General features: G+C 42.1%; 1 protein-coding gene across 3 annotated transcripts; it reads right to left on the minus strand.

Annotated features, from left to right (window-relative positions):
- Window positions 1–2,328: 2,328 nt before the first annotated feature.
- On the minus strand, window positions 2,329–14,103 carry agpat3 (1-acylglycerol-3-phosphate O-acyltransferase 3). 3 transcript variants are annotated; one of them, XM_075479921.1, is made up of 10 exons: window positions 13,878–14,103; window positions 7,470–7,527; window positions 7,118–7,348; window positions 6,463–6,632; window positions 6,215–6,376; window positions 5,214–5,367; window positions 5,021–5,123; window positions 4,073–4,148; window positions 3,593–3,791; window positions 2,329–3,398 (listed from the first exon to the last, which is right to left on the minus strand). In XM_075479921.1, the coding sequence occupies exons 3-10, from the start codon at window positions 7,293–7,295 to the stop codon at window positions 3,307–3,309; spliced, it is 1,134 nt and encodes a 377-aa protein (XP_075336036.1). In that variant the 5' UTR covers window positions 7,296–7,348; window positions 7,470–7,527; window positions 13,878–14,103; the 3' UTR covers window positions 2,329–3,306. The 3 variants fall into 3 exon arrangements, with proteins under 3 accessions (XP_075336036.1, XP_075336037.1, XP_075336038.1); XM_075479922.1 differs by lacking the exon at window positions 13,878–14,103 and adding an exon at window positions 13,058–13,149; XM_075479923.1 differs by lacking the exon at window positions 13,878–14,103 and adding an exon at window positions 8,842–8,892.
- Between the last annotated feature and the right edge of the window lie 436 nt (window positions 14,104–14,539).

Consider the following 14,539-nt stretch of genomic DNA (forward strand, 5'->3'; position numbering starts at 1 on the left):
ATAATTTGTCCTTTCAGCCTTCTGTCTGTAGTTTCAATTCGACAAGAGGCACCACTGAAGACATTTTCAGCTCCACCGTATTTAGTAGAACACGATTATGTACATTTTTGTTCAATTCATCCCATCACACATCCTGCCACGATAAATCCAGAGTCCAGTGGATTTCTGATGAAAAGTGATAAACGTGTCATTCAAAAAGGTCTACAGAGCAGCTAAGTACATTTCTACAATTTCTAAGAGTGAGCGTGACATTCATCATTTAAGTTATGTACATACTTACAATTTATACAGTCGTCACATGAAATCACACTGCTGTGAGTTTATTTCGTATTTCAGGGGAAATTTGTGGATGTGTCGTGATGAATGGAGGTGGATGAATGCTAGTGTGCCTCTGTGACCATGGCTCTGTTGATGGAGAGGAGGAGATGAAAGGAAGAAACCCATCCCACGCCTGGTTTTAAACCGAGCTACACTTCTTCTGTGTACGTGGCTGTGCGCACAGAAAAACTCACACAAGAAGTCCAAGAGGAAGAGATGCTTTGTGATTAAATCCTTTAATATTCTCAAGTGTTTAAATTGAAGAAAACATAAAAATAGCTGTAGAAAACAAAACAAAAGCCGATGCAAGAGGGGCCACCAACGCGATTCCTGGAGATTTTTTTAAAAAGTGGTTCGTCTAAAGTAAGCTTGATTATTCGAGTCAATTCACTGTAATCAACAATTTGAAAAAAAAAAAAAAAAAAAAGAGAACCACATGGTATATTTCCTTATTAATACAAAAGAACCCCAAAACATACAGTGTAAAACCTTTTTCCAAATACTGTCTCGAGTACTTCCAAATCTTTCAGCTTTGTAATTAGATTCTTTAACATGAATAACAGGATGGGTTGGACTGCATTTACAACTTAAGTTGCATGTAGGTTTGGACTCAAGGGAAGGAGATCTCGGGATCCTAAATTTTTCACAAATATTTGTAATAACGCAACTCAAACTATCTCTGTGTAAGATAATGTGGAGTGAACAGAACATTATTCCTCATACGTAACTCAGCTATTGAATTCTTTATGTTAAAACTTCAAAGCAAGTTACTTGGCAACTAATCCCAACAACCTGCTTACTGTTGTGTGCTGTTCTTTTCTGCATCTTTTAAAAGAAATTTACATCCCTTCACTAACTCACCGGTTAGCTTCTACACTGTCACACACACACGCACGCACGCGCGCGCACGCACAACAACAAGAGAAGAAAAGAAAAAACAAAGCAGCGCTAATTAAGGCTTGCATGAAATCTGTTTGGATAGAGACGACTACAGGAGGAGGATGAACGCGGTGTGTTGTGGAGAACTGATCCCAGAATGCGATGTGCCACAGGAGGGGGATGAGAGTGCATGGTAGTAAACATCCCCTCCATGTCTTTGCTACTGGTTGCTTATCACAGAGGGAGAATCATCCACTCCTGTACTGCAGCAGCCGACGCTAAACTTGAGACACGCCATCAACAGCTGGGTGCATCTATGTTGTGAGGAGCGAAACCAAACTGCCTGCCAATCAAGTTTTCTTTTTCTAGCGGCAGTGTGCGCAGTGACGGTGTCCCTTAAACAAGACTGACACCTTCCTAAATATCCACTTTAAAGATTCAAAGTAGTTCTTAGTTATTCCCTCATTTAGGTAATCAGACCAAATGAATGCATGCTACTCCACCATGCATTCTTGCAATGGGAAGAAGAAAGGGTGAGCATTCAAACAGAACACTGGTGAGAGGGTGGTGCCGTTTTTAAAGGGGTGGCGAATAAGCAATCCCTTGCCTGAGCAAGCTTGATTTAAGGCAAAGGTTAAAATATTACTTCTACAGGCTATGTTAACAGCTGTGTGGCTACATGAAGACAGTTGGTGACCTTTATCCTGAAATCCGACTCTGCTGCCATTTAACAGCAGCAACAACAGTCACATCCAACAGTGAGCTGCATTTCAATTTCATTATTGGAATAAGGGGGGGGGGGGCAACAGGATTGCTGGTTGAATTATCGTCACATTTAGGAGGTGGTCCGGTTTGACGTGAATGAAAATGTGTGACCAGACTCCTAAATGAGTTAAAGTGAAAACAGGATTTGGGGAAATGGAGAGTTTAGGATAGAATCAAAATGTGATCTGGTGATCTGGTGCTGCAGGCTTCAAATGAAACCTGTAACAGATGGTAGGTATCCTTGAAAAGGACAGTTTTCACATTCAAAGCCCTTGCTGTAGTTAAACAGACACCAGCCTGTTGAATCAAAGATGTTACGGGGTCAGTACACCAAGATCACACGGGGGGGGGGGGGGGGGAATCAGCCTTTTCCTCCTAACTTCATCTGTAGACATGATGGGGAGTTTATAGAGACATCTGTTGCTGATGGCACAATACAGTGAGAGGGGTGTGGCTCTTGCTGTTGGTGCTCAGATAATTAATGTCTTATAGAAATCCAACTCCTATGACCTACTTTCACTTTTACATTCCACCAAACTGTTCAAGTATTATTTTAAACAAAATCCAGTACTTTAAAAGTTTAAACATTGTCAATGTTTGAGTAGTTCAAATCCGAGTTTATAGATAAAAAAAAAATAAACAACAACAACAAAAAAATCCATAACCATCTGTCCGAGAATACAGCTGAAGGTAAAATGGTCAATTTTGCGTGATTTGGGTGAAGAGACCCAATTGAGAACAGTCAGGCTGGGCCCCAAGGCACCAATTTCCATTACAAGTCCCGCTTAGTGAGAAAAGGCTGGGAGACGTACTGCGTGCTGAGGATTGGTTTAAGTGTGTGTGTGTGTGTGTGGGGGGGGGGGGGGGCACTACCTCTGGATGGAGATTTAAGATTAGAAAAGATCAAACACAGATTGGATTCTGTCCCCACTTCCTGATTGGCTGATGACTGACAGGAAGTGGAGGTGGGTGGTGCAGCTGGGCTGAATTGTGGTCCATGTGACCTCAGACATGTTAAGAGCTTAACCTTGGGTGTTACTAAGACTTAATGGGACTTGAATGGGGGGGGGGATATGTGGATTAAGAAAGATGCGAGGATTGCAGCATCTCCCCCCTCATATTCTGTGATACACCAGAGCGCTTCGACTCCACACCCTCTGTTATTCTCTCCGCCTTTAGTGCCATTAGAATTTTTCACTCTGGTGTCTGTTATGTTTTCACTGGTGGGTCTCATCCCCGCCCTACCAACTGACCCGACAGTAGGAGGAGATGGAGTTGGGTAGGGGTGAGACACCGCGGGGTGGCCGTACAGAAACAGCCATACACGGGAGGGGGTTACACAGTTTAGTTTTGTTTCTTGGCCTCCTGGTTGCCATAACTGGAGCCGGTTTTGTTCACCTCAGTGACCCCGATGAGACGGCGGATAGCTATGGAGGCTGAGGAGAGAAAAGATGAAAAAATAAATAAAATAATAGAGGTCAATACAAACATTAAACTGCATCAATACAAACATTAAACTGTAATGGGGCTACACAAGATAATCAAGAGCTGAGATTTTACTCCTTTATTCAACATAAAAGAAGCGGCATCAGTTTTCAGTCTTGGAGCCGCTGGTGCTGCTTTCACCCACCTATGATGAGGAAGATGATGAAGCCAATGATCAGGAGAGGGGAGCCGCTGACGACCACTCCGCATGCAAAGTTGATGAGGGGCGAAAGCAGAAGGGCGGCCCAAAACAGGAAGTTGAGCAGCGTCCATAGGCGGCGAGGTGGGATAATGGTGGGTCCAGGGAACTTGCCTTCCTTATTGTATGTTTCTTGTAAGGCATCCTGAGGAGGACAGAAAAAAAAAAAAAAAACAGTTAATCAATAGGGTGCGACAATGCTGCTGCGATCAGCTGAGATATTTAACTTAATTCCTTAAAGTTGTGAAAACATGTGCTTTTTTTTTTTTTTTTTTTGAAAAGTCAACGTAAAAGCCCAACGTGCCAAAAAAAAACAAAAAAAACAAAAAACAACAACACGAGAGCAGTAAAGGGCTCAAATTTGAATTTCAAGTTTTCTGACTACTTGTGTTCACACTTTGGATGATATTATTAGCATCTGCTTACTTTCTCCTGGTAGAGCTTGTGCAGCCAGTTGGCACACTCCCGCTCATCATCTGGTATTTCCTCCACCGCATACCGCCTGGACGGACAGAAAGAGACACATGATGAACTACTGAGAAAACTCAAAGAATATGACAGCCTATCCTAAAGTCAAGAGTCACACCAACAGAGGAAATCAAGAAGTGCAAATATGTATTTTCCAACTAATGCTACAAGTGGCATAGTTAAACAAGATGCTGTACATCAAGATGTTCAGTCATAATTTAGGAAAAATGCATCATAATGGATAGACAGCAATGTGTGTCTCTTTCGCTAAAAGGTTTTGACATATTGAGTATAGTAAGAAATAAACAGTGAATAATCATGGCCAGCCAACCTCAAACAATCATTTAATTCACTGAGTATTCACTCAATGTTGTTAGGTAAAATAATAATGTCTGTCCAATTTTAAAAGCAATTCTTCGCTATTAAGCCATCATGAAATAATTTAGATGTACAAGCGACCATCAAGATGATACGTGTTCCAACATATTCCATCTTCTCTGGTTCTAAGAGTGAAATGGCAAAGGTTTCATCCTAATGCTGAAGGTAACTTATGACCTGCAGTGACCACTTTTTTTTCACCACTAGAGGGCTTCAGGCGATGGAGCCGTGCTTATTGATTGGGATCATTTGCTGCTTCTGTTTAAATTGAGCTCCAAATTAAAAAGAGTCACCATTTTATAGAAAAAATCCATTGGTTTGTCTCTTAACCTGCGCTTGGAAGAGTGTTTGACTGTTCTGACATCATAAAGGTGCTGGAGTCTAATCAGCCTCCCTTGTGGCGTTTTGTTCTTGAAGAACAAAACGCCACAATCAGAAAGGCAATATACACAGCTCATTGTGGCGTGTCTCATCAACGTAAACACTGATGATTGAAAAGTAAATGCAGGGTATAAAAGCTGGACCCACCTAATATGCATGTCAGCTTTGTATTTTTTGCCATTGACGATGCCCAGGAGGGTGGGGGTTTGCTTGTCTTGGAAGTTAAGAGTCACATCATAGACAGCTTTCACTGTAATTATAGAGAGAAGCAGATTAAAAACAAAAGAAAACGTGTGTTTGGAATACTTAAGTTTGTCGTTTGTGGATTTATATACTCCACCTGTGCCCTTAAGACAATGCAGTGTGGTGGTGAATCCTTTGGTTCGGGGTAAGAGATGATATTTGAGTTTGGGGAGGCCTTTGCTCTCTGCCACCTGCATACTGATTTCGTGCTTCTTCTCTGTAAAGCGAGTGCCCTCACAGTACAGCAGAAACTGTGAAGAGACAAAAGACGTGTGTTTATACACCCAAATGCACAGAGATGCTAAAAAGAAAAGAAAAGAAATAAATCAAAGCACAGGCAAGGGATCTCCTCTTTTCTCTTGTCCCATCCACTCTGCTTGGTGATGAAGTTCACCTCAAGCACTTAGCCAAACTAAAAGCAAATACATAGCAAATCAACCAAAACTTGTCTGACTTAATGGGGCAATTAAACCACCTGCTGATCTGCCAGATCTCTGATGGAAACAGTCCGAGTTACACTGATTCTGTAACACTGATTCACGCAGTGAGGGAAACACTGAGACCTGCTGAATGAATCCAGACAATTCATATCCCAACAGCAAGACAAAGGCCTCCTCCTCCTCCTTATGAGATGGGGAAGGTCAAACACGTGAAGTTTATCAGAAAAAAGTATATGCGGTCTAACCCCATGTTGAGAGATAGCAAATGCAGCTGGTGCACCGAGTGCACCAAGACAAATCTTGGTAAGAGAAAGCAGGACAAAGGGCAGCAACTGGAGCACTTATTTCACATTAAGGAAGAGTTGTTCAATTTTCTTATAAAACTTTAGGAGCGTAAACAAATCAACTTGTTTACATATTGCATTTTCAAATACTAACAACGGACTAACACTTCATCAGGATGACGTACTGAGAAGACAGTTCCTCTGAGGGGAGATTTTACATTCTCGATTGGGCAACTGGGTTAGAGTTGACTGATCTGAGCAATGCATGACACGGTGTTTATGCAAATTGCATTTAGAAGCGTGGCAGTAAATGAAAAATGACAGCAAAACCATCACACATCCACACATGCTTGAAGCTGAGGGACTGTACCTACCCACATATACTCAGGATAGTCTTTGAGCCTATTCAGGCCAGAGAAGACAGTATCTCGGTCCTCTTCCCACTTTCTTTTGCAGAAAACGATTTCTAGAAAGTACCAGGTCCAGCCAATTAGAGGAACCTTCAGCAGCTCATGTTTGGCCAGCACTTTTGAACTCTGAAGGAGGAAATGTACATGTTTCAATAATATATATTTTTTGTAGTGGCTTAAGTTATTAACAGAGGCTTCACTGCTTCACTGACCCCTAAGACGCCATATCTTTCACACATGGTCCAACCACAGAGGAAGTCGATTTCGAAGTTATGGTTGAGGATGACGATGACATGCTCCTTGCCAAATTTGTCCACCGTAGCCTGTTCGGTGTATAGGGTGCAATCTGTGCCCGACCACCACTCCAGCAGCATCACCAGCTCTGCACAAAGACAACGCAGCCAGGGCATTAGGAAGCGACAGAAATGTATCCCCCACAGAATAATCAGAAATGTGTACATTTTTTTCTTTTTTAAAAGATAATTACTGGGGCATTATTTGTACAGAACTTTCCAAAACTTAGTGATAAGGTGCTTTGATAAAGGCCTCTCAAGGGTTAGGAAGAGCAGCTGAGTCATTTGTGCAATGAAGTGCAACTGGGCAAAAGTTCACCATCTGTGAGGAGTCAAGCTGACTATATCCAGAGTCGCTGGCTTGTTCCGTCAGATGTGCACGTGACGAACGAAAAACACAGAGCCAACGCTGTGCTGCACTTGGATGGGAGCCAAAACAGGGCTTAAAGCATGCACCCCCCCCCCCCCCCACCCCCACCTCCACCTTTATTTAACACCATTTGTGCTCAGCACCACATTGCCTTTAATATTTCCTTTTTTTCCACAATTTTAAACGTCTAAAATGTCTACTTACGGCCCCAGAGGGAGTAGGAGAGCCGGCAGTTGATTCTGCGGTAGAGCTGCCTGTTGATCGGCCAGAGGATGCAGGTGCACAGCTGAATGAAGTTTATGATGAGGCCGCTCACCACAAACACAAAGCCCATCAGCAGCTGCAGGATGAACAGGCTCTTCAGGTAGTCCAGCAGAGCCATGGCTGAGGAGCCTGGAGTGCTGATGGGGCTCCTCGCTATACACGACGACCGACCTGACAGAGAGGCGGAGTCAGAGCGATGACTACGACTGAAGTGAGAGGGGCGGAAGGAGCACAAGAGGAAAACAAAGGGGATGATAACAGGAGAATGGAGAGGCAAACAAGATGTTCTTACCACGGTGGAATCTTTTCACAGGCCGCGTTTACACGGTCCTTCGGCCAATACCACGGACCTGTGAAAGACAGCAGTGGAGCGCTAGAGTTAACAGTGAGATGAGTGACACATTAAAGTATTTGCATGTCTCACAAAGGAGTTTGAATTATGATAGCGGGTAACAATGACGGCAGTAGTGATTTGAGTTTAGGAGAAGCCTCCATTATTCTCTGTGTGGGTGGCAAGTTAATGGTACTAGTTGCTTTGCTAAGCAATGTGGTTCACACACAAAACAGCTGAACACAGTTTTTATCTCAGAGTTGAACATTGCAGCTAGATGAGTAGAAAACTGCTTACTTTTCTATCAATTAAAGTTGAAATATCATTTCAAGCCGACAGTCTAGAAGCCAAATAAGACATTATCGATCTTGAAAATAATGAACAGATGTAGCCAAGATGATCTACTAAGAGCCGTGATGGAGCCCTACATCTGTGATCGTCTGGACGAATGTTCCAGTTTCCTCCAGCAGGTGAACTAGAAACGTCTGATTAGCTCGAGGTCAGGTTGTGACTGTGTCCCACTATGAGCTTTGCAACAGACTGTGGAGCAGGTCCTGCCTGTTTCTGTGTTTTGTTTGGGATAGGCTGAGTGTGAAGGAAGTACCTGATGCTGCTGATCCCTAAAATACAAGTTGTATCAAGTCAAAACAGAAGATTTCAAAACTGGCTGTTAAGAAAGCCATGCTCCTGTTCCCACATTGGCCACAAAGCCCATTAGAGTGTAGGTCAAGCCAGTTTTAACGCAGTTCTGATGAACATTTCTAATCTGTGGACTCCTGACCTGCTTTGTTTTACACTATCCCTTTGGGTTTGTTGAAGAAAGAATTTAAAAAATAACAAGCGATCCTTTCCTTACGCAATATTTAAAACAAAAGAAAAAAAAAAAGCTAAAATACAAGTGCTTAAGCAGGGTGTTCACAAAGAAATAAACAGTCGTTGTTCAACTCTTTTCAACTAAAGTTTGGTCCTGAACAATTATCTGTGCAGTGCTACTCACATCAACATGTGAAAAACAACTCTCCCACTGTTTTCCTGCATTCTAAACAACAATAGAGATGCAAACATTGTGCGCCTGTCGCGTGTCCCACCGACATAACACTCAGGCGCGGTGTTGTTCAGTGTCTGAAATAACTATCCTCTTCACTTCAAACTCACTTTATCACTGCAGATTACAGTAAATGTCCACTTTAAGAGTAGAGAGCCCACACCTTAATCAGGCCATGTAACTGATACAACACCAGGTGACTGTGAGCAGGCAACAACCCTGTCCCACACTGCAACACAATACACACACATATGAAACGGCCACGGTGTGAAGCAAACAAAATCTTACGCTCAAATCCTCCAAAGTTCAGCTCAGTCTTGTGGGCCAGTCAATGTAAAAAGGCTGTAATATCTCAGAAGCTTTAACATACTGTTGCATGCGTGTCATGCATCAACCTGAGGGGCTGATAATCAGCCTGAACATGCGCAGCGGTGTCTGCGTTATGTTAGCAATGTGACCTTTGCTCATATTGGCTGAGAGTGACTGCGAGGGTAAAGTTGCATTACTGTACATTTCATCTGTGAATGACTGTTCAGGCAGCTTGACGGGAGAAACAGATGTAGGACATGCGTAACGGGCTGCAAAGTACAGAAAAAGTCATGAAGATGAAATGTCACAGAATGCTCAAAACACACCGAGTCTTATCTACGCTTGTTTTCACAGCGCTGCTCATAAATAAACCTCATTACAACCTTGGGGCTTCCACCTCGACCCAAATTACAGATACAGTCAGTTGGTCTCTCAGAAGGGGAAACGTTGAAAATACTCACTTCTGCTGTTTAACTGGACTGATATCATCCTCTAAATTCAAACTGGTTAACAGTTTCCTCAAAACTGCAAAACTGTGTGAAAAAAAACCCACCCCCAAAAAACCCACGTTATCTGTGTAGAATCTTGGTTTTGTGATAGCTGTGTAGCGACAAATTAGCTGTGATGCAGTTCCATCACACTTCATTTTAATACATTTCAATGTAAACAGTAAACAGACTTTTAATATAGAAAAAAAAAGGTGCTTTTGTTGTGTTTTATCACAAGCTGCCAGTGGAGAAGTTCCCTGGCTGACTTCTGCCGCACCAACAAGCAGGGACTCAGAAGGAGGTATTGCCAAATATAACGTGAACTTTGTTCTCTTTTCCCCCACACCCACATCCCTGCTCCCACCTCTGTGCATGCTCCAATTCATACAAAGCAACTGAAAAGCAGCACTCAATGTATTTCATGTGAAAATCGTCATAGGCCGAAAGTCCAGAAGAACGTTTTCACATTTACGACTGCATCCTTTAGAGCTACAAAAATAAATTAAATATTAATTTTATGTTCACTTAAGACAGTCTACCAATGCATGTTTGCGTTCCCCACCTTCATTAACAGAATCCTTTTACAGCTCTGATGTTTTTACATAAACTCACAAATGAAATAACATTAAACAGGTTGAATTTTAGGTAAACAGTCCCCAATCAGGTGGAACTGTTCGGATCCCTGTTTTTGGGTCAGTGTTTCAGTATGTGGAGAGGGAAGTATTAACCTTTTTAACCCATTACGACCTGGAGTTCTTTGCTTTATTTTTCATTTCTAAACATTACTAAAGAAATGAGAGTGAAGTCAGTTTAATAAAATACAAGTTTGTGGTCTAACCTATGTCGTTTCTTTTAAATTGATTGTTTCTATTTTTTTTCCAAGAAGCTGAGAATAAAAGTGAGCAGTTTTAAGTTTTCCAGAAAAATCCTCTGGTTTCTGAAAGCGGTTTTAAAAATAGGCATTAGGTCTAAATGGGTTAAATCCAAATATTCATACTTGACCCTCTGAGATAATCTTAGAAACACTGAACTTATCACAACATATCAGTCTAATCATACCAGCTTTAACGCAGTGTTAAAATCGCAGGTATTTGTAAAACAGGAGTAAAACAAACACATGTTGTTGGATTGTTATAAAGATGTCCAAAGAAACCAAATGAAAACAGCCAGTGGAGGGTGTAGGCCCGGCTAGGAGGAAAGATTAGTAACGCTGACTGGGTTAAAGCTGCTTAAAGCTGGGCAGCCGCTTCTGCTGTGCATCATCTAAATACAGCTTGTACACCAACACATAACAACTGCTTCCTATGAGCCTTCAATACTGGAAAAGCTGTTGGAATATCACTTTAGCAACACCAGCCAAACGATGACAAAGTTCAGCCACCTTTGAATCTGCTCCATAATCAGAACTATTCCGTTCCATGAACTTAATTTGGCTCGTAAACGGCCGTTAAAGACTAAAGTTCTATTGTGACTTCTATAAGGTCCTAATAAACCACACAGGATTCATCTCAGCAAGCTGAAGCGATGGACCAAAGCCCTTTCATGCGTCTAACTTACCAGTACACATAGTAGGCCATGGCCATGAACACCATAGCCCCACAAATTCCAGTGAAGATCATGACAGCGCTCTGATTAAGCATTTTGGCTCCTGGTATCCCACCAATTTAAAGCCAGAATAAAAACATGAAACTTTAGGCCTGCAGTGAGCAGTGGATAGTCACAGGCTGGCCCGCTTCATAGCCATAATAATCCCACAGAAGGAAAGTGGGAGATTATGATGATGACAGCAGAATACAGCCAGATCCCAGGATCTATTGGAGGAACTGCCTGATCAGCGCAAGAGATTTCTTCCGAGCAAAGTATTGCCCATTAAAAAAAAAACATTAAAAAGATCAATCAAAAAGGTCACATTTCCAATATGAGCAAGTGCTTGAAAAAAGAATGACGAGAGCCCAATAATAAAAGCTAGGGAAGATGGCTCACTTGTGGAAGGAAGGCGGTCGACATGTACTGTAAGCAGGGTCTTGCTTGTATTCCCATCCTCTAATCCACTGGATCGGATTAGTGCTGATTAGCAGGCTATGTGCACCCTGGATATGTCACGTCTCATTAACATTAACATAGAACAAGCCTGGGCTCTCTTCAGCTAGGGTGAGGTTGGCATCTGTTATGCTAAAGTAGCCAGTCACAATGTAGATTTTCTTGATTCACCTTGCCATTAGCCACCTGTTGGCGACACTTAAAATTAGGTATGTGTTGAGTTCAGGGGGATGAGTCACAGTTTCCTAAAACAATCTCTTTCAGTGTCGCCAAGCTGTGCATCCTGAGCAGTAAAGTGTAATTAGGGATTAATCATCCCAACGTCTGGAAGTCTGAGATGTGTATCTGCTATCCTTGCTCTCTCGGTTTTTTACTTATTTTTTATCCATCCATCTATTTTTTTGACGGGATCCTGGGCATGGAAAAGGATTTCCAGCGGAGCTCCAGAAAGACTGCCAACGTGGTTCTGTGGAGCCAGCGGACAGAAACCGCCAAGTGTGAACTGAAGCAAACAGGCCAAAGGTTAAAGTCCAGTCCTGTGGCCTTACCACCAGGCATGATAGCAAAAAAACAAATGGAGATAAAAATACACTGTGCTAGCTGGACAATGAAGGTCATTCGTTCATGTTGCACAACTCCCACTTCTCATATAGCAGCAGTGCACTGCCACAACCTCAAATCAACTTAAGGATTCCCTGCATTATTTGTATGTGTATGAAATTATTACCACTACAACACAAAGTACTACAAGAGTACTAGATTACCATCCATGATGGCATTGCTCAGATAAAGGCAATACATATCAATACATATGTGCCTCAAAGTCCTATATTGCAAAACTCTGATTTATTAGCAGATAAAGGAGCTCAATGGTTTACGACGTGTAGGCATGTGACTGCACTTTGCACCAACATATTGCGAGCTTGACCTTTCGGGCATCTCTTATAATACAAATTATAATTTTACTTTTCAGTTTAGCTAATATAAACACTGTTGGCTGGCAAGAGACTTGCTACAATAAAGAAAAAAATTATAAGAGGAAAACTGTGCTGCAGCAACAAAAAAGTGTGCAAGTGTATGATTTAGTAAACAGACATTTCCTCACAATACTCCTAATCTGTTAGCACTAATACTATATATTTTATGTGATAAAAAATAAGTGCCATAGCCATTAGGTGTCCTTTGTGATGAAATTAAGATGGTAAAAAAAGCTTTCAAAAGGTTAGATAGCCGAGTCATAGTGATCTCAACAGAAATTCAAAACACATTGTAATTATAAGAACTTTTCCTTTGGGTCATTTATCAAACCTTGTATGAAAAGCACTCCTTTTGAAAGTTACTGTTTGCATATGCATCTGTCAAAGTCAGTTAAATGCATTACACAACATGAACAAGTGGCTCCACAACAGCTGATCCTGTGAATCAGTAAACATTCCCCCCCATCTAATATTCATCATTTCGCTGGCACTCGGTCAACAGCTTCATAAAGGCACTTCCACACGTCCATACTTTTACTGAACCGCATGGGCAGCACCCTGAGACCACAGCTGGATGTTGCACAAGGCATTAAATCGGTCACTGGCACAACGTCACAAACCTGCGTTTAGCACCGCTTGCATGACGAAAAAGAAGAGACGCTACAGATCAAGACGAGAACTTCAACTTACCCAATATGTCCCGCTTGTTGCGAGACCACCGTTAGCTTTAGCTTAACGACGCGCAGACTAAAATGAACTCCAGTAACCTTACGTTGTCTGTGTGGTGTAACATCGGTACGTAGGTCAACGGGGAGCCAGTTGACGCACATGACGAACAGTGGGACAGAGAGGGCTCATAATGTTTTAAATCAATCCAGCGACAGTCCTATTAACTCTGAAATGCCTATTAGTGTGCCACTTCAGCATCTTATCGTTGGTTTTGCAGCGTACTTGCCACTTACTCAAGATGCTTAAGTGGACTTTTTGCACCAATGCGGCACAGCTGGGTTGGTAAACGCCTAATAACAAACTTAGCCATCACATCCCTTCCGTCCGGCCACTGATACCGCTCATCTTTTGACACACATGGCTTATCTGGGGCCGGAGTAGTAAGTTAGCTGCCAGGGACATTTAAAGTTACAAAATACCGACCATTCACCGTGTGCACACACTTCAGACAAAGATATCCACCTGTCCATGTATTGCTGTAGAGAACTGGTAATGCGTGAACGTTAGTTGACAACTGCCTGCCATTATGACAGCTGAGCAGGGCAGCATGTGTTGCTAACGATGCACGTTAGCATGCTAAGTTAGCAGAAGCAGTATAGCAAGGGTAATAAATGCTATGGTGGGTAGATGGTGGAGCCGGTATGGTTGACTGTTCAGTTGCTAATGAATGCCAACTTTTCTCACAAACTGTAACGTCTGTAAACAGGGAACTGAAGCTACACTATGCTAGTTAGCTTGCAGACGCTAGCATCCAGTATCAGTAACGGTGCTCTGGTCTTACCTGGAGATAATTCACTTGGGAGTCAGTAGATTTCGTTAGACTTTTCTGCCTTCTGGACTTCGGAGGGCGTAAAAATATTCTGTCAAGGAAAGCTGTTTTACTTCACCCGTTTTCTGAAATGCAATAAAAATGACTTAAGGTAATGCAATTTACACGACCGCTATTGTTTGTCGGTTAAAGCCCCATATTTCCTCCAAGCCCATCTGAAGGTGGCAGGTCCTACATCCGGTCCGGCCCCTCATTTATTTTCACAAAGATAAATACAATACACAGTCTGTGCAAGACAGTGGACCGCGACAGCCCCACACTGGTCTGCAAGTCCAATTACATGTCAAAGTGTCGCACGTTCAGACGTAAACTTGTGTTGTCCTGTGGGATTAATTCTTAATTCTTAGCCTTTTCAGTCCATCCATGCAAAACTGCGGACTGCAGCTCCAGAGTGCCTCATTTATCCAAATTTAATTTCGGAGAGAGAATTTCTCCGTCTCAGAGGGCAAGTCTGAATAATAAGTTTCTAAATTATTTACAAGAGAAAATATCACACACAAGCACAAATCAAATGGGGAAAAATAGTGATTGAATATTCTATTATTTAAAACACTACAAAATGCCCATTTTTGGCAGTTATCTTTTCCCTTTGTCCTGTAACTTTTTATTCTTAA

Source organism: Odontesthes bonariensis, chromosome 12 (assembly GCF_027942865.1).
Source record: "Odontesthes bonariensis isolate fOdoBon6 chromosome 12, fOdoBon6.hap1, whole genome shotgun sequence".
NCBI classification, from domain to species: domain Eukaryota; kingdom Metazoa; phylum Chordata; class Actinopteri; order Atheriniformes; family Atherinopsidae; genus Odontesthes; species Odontesthes bonariensis.